General features: G+C 32.8%; 1 protein-coding gene across 1 annotated transcript; it reads right to left on the bottom strand.

Moving 5' to 3' along the window:
* Positions 1-1,171: 1,171 nt before the first annotated feature.
* On the bottom strand, positions 1,172-2,101 carry LOC112629490 (olfactory receptor 4L1). The gene has a single exon (XM_025393126.1). The coding sequence runs from the start codon at positions 2,099-2,101 to the stop codon at positions 1,172-1,174; it is 930 nt and encodes a 309-aa protein (XP_025248911.1).
* Positions 2,102-2,661: the final 560 nt, after the last annotated feature.

The raw sequence follows: 2,661 nt of genomic DNA on the forward strand, positions 1-2,661 counted from the left end.
AGTCAGTTAACAAGATGTCTGGTGTTTTGGAGAACTTGAAAGAAGGCCAATGTAACTCTACTATTATGGAAAAGAATAGATTGGAGCAAAATTCCAGAAGCAAGCCATATCAAGCAAGCCAGTGGAGAATTTGAACCTAAGTCTTCATGCCGTAAAAGAGTTTTAATCTAGAAAATGACATTGAGAATTGCGTTTTTATGACCTAACTCTGGCTGCTTGTAGAGAATGCATTGAATGGAAGAAAGGATTTATGTAACTGATTTAGGATTAATTACAAAGTTCTATCACCTAGCACAAGCAAGAAATGATGGTATCTTTAATTAAGAGAAAATATGTAAGCTTAACTGTCAATGCATACTATTTCAAATTTTGAATGCACTTCTCACTTCCCTCTCCAACATGCACAAAGATCAGATTTAGCTTATAATTGCAATAAGGGTTAGAATCCTACCAGAGGAAAATTTAGCTGTAATTGTATGTAAATCCCTTATAAAGGTAAAGCTACGTGGTATATTACACAAAATTGAAAAGATTTTTGTTTTTGTTTTTATTTATTGAAGTTTGAAAGTCAGCTGTGTTTACTTATATTCCTCAGAGCATTTGGTTTCAAGGGCTGTTCTTTGTAGTTCTACTGAAATTGTTCTTCCATTGGCTTTTTTCTCTGGCATCTTATTGTCACTGTGCTGTTGAATTTGTGGACTCATTCTTACTTTTTGCTTCCATTGATTCAAGAAATTAGAATTCTGTTTTTCCCATTACCATTATTTAATTCATGACTTGTTCATGATACCTCATTTGATAATAGTATAAATTTATGAACAACATTAATTATCAATATATGTTAAAATAATCTCTAATAATATTCATATATTCATTTATTCATTTACAGTAGTTTATTAATGAATATATTAAATGTATATGATAAAAATCCTCAATAACCTTTTTATGTCTATTTATGTCTGTTTTTATGTCTATTTTCCTGTAGATCTCTAATTATCCTTATGTTTATAAAAGTCTTAAATGTAAAATTTAAAGTAATTTAGTATTGTTTTTATGCATGAATTATTATTATAACATAAGAAAAATGAAATGATGCATTATACATAATCTATTCAAACTATCTTATCATAGTATTTAAAAGTTAGTTATATAGTGCTAACATCTAGAAATTCTATGCAGAACTAACATATTGGAACCGCAATTTTCTCATGGCCTCTTGCATTTTCTTGTTTCTCAGGGTGTAAATAATTGGATTCAGTAAGGGTGTGATAACCGTATAAAATACAGCTAGAGTTCTATTGCTTGCCAAACTACTGAATGGCCAAGCATAGATAAAAATACAAGGTCCAAAGAACAGAGTGACCACAATGATGTGGGCAGACAATGTGGACAGTGCCTTGGAGAGCCCAACTGATGATTTTTTTGGTACACTGACCAGGATGGCAATGTAAGAAACAAGCAAGAGGATGAAACAAGTAAAAGAGAGCAGCCCACTGTCAGCAATGACAAATAATTCCAGGGTATATGTTTCAATGCAAGCAAGCTTGATCACAAGGGGAAGATCACAAAATATGTTGTTTATGACATTGTGACCACAGAAAGGCAAGTTCACTGTTAAAACTATCTGGCTCATGGTATGCATGAAACCAATTATCCATGAAAGTGTCACAAACCCATGTAGCAGCCTGTGGCTCATGAGTGTCCTATAGTGCAGGGGTTTACATATGGCTACATACCTGTCAAAGGCCATGATTATCAGAAGAGTCATCTCAGCACCCCCAAAGAAGTGCATAAAGAACATCTGGGTCATGCAGCCCCACACAGAGATGGTCTTGTGTTCAGTGAGCAGATCTATGATCATCTTGGGTGTCGTGGCAGTGGAGAGACACATGTCCAAAAAAGAGAGATTTCCAAGGAGAAAGTACACGGGAGAATGAAGGGTCGAACTACATGTCACTGTGACCATAATGAGAATGTTTCCCACCACAGTAGCACCGTAGATTAAGGAAAATGTCACAAAGAAGAAAATTTGTAGTTCCCATTGTCCAGAAAATCCTTGTAAAATAAACTCGGTCACCAGAGATCCATTTTTAAGATCCATTTACTCAACTCAGAAAGGTTCCAGAAGTTCTTTATATACAAAGAGAATTAAGAAATAAGTCACAGTTAACACCAATATTTTTCTATTAGTTGGTGATAATAGTTGATGATATGAGATCATATAATTTTAAATATATCAACACAGCAATGTTTATACTTTGAGATTAGATTATATATCACTTTGAAACAATATTCTTATAGATATGCAGTAATTAGAAATCATTTGAAGAATTAGAAGTTCCATTTTCTATTGTTTATTCCATAAAATGATACTCTTATCAATGGATCTTGGCTTTCTTACTCATTTGTTCACATATAAAGATTAGATACTAGTCAATTCCTTTTTATTTTGCCTTTTATTATTATAGTATTTGGTACCTGCACGTATTGAGATTATGTTATCCCAGTATATAAGGAATACAAGATTTAGAAAATGAAGAATTACATTGTTCTGCATCTGTGAAGTAATTTGTGAAGGTTTTTCTATGGTTCTAAACTAAATAAGCAAACAAACAAAAAAGCACACACACACACACAAATCAGGAGCTAATTATACATGGA

This window comes from Theropithecus gelada, chromosome 7b (assembly GCF_003255815.1).
Source record: "Theropithecus gelada isolate Dixy chromosome 7b, Tgel_1.0, whole genome shotgun sequence".
NCBI classification, from domain to species: domain Eukaryota; kingdom Metazoa; phylum Chordata; class Mammalia; order Primates; family Cercopithecidae; genus Theropithecus; species Theropithecus gelada.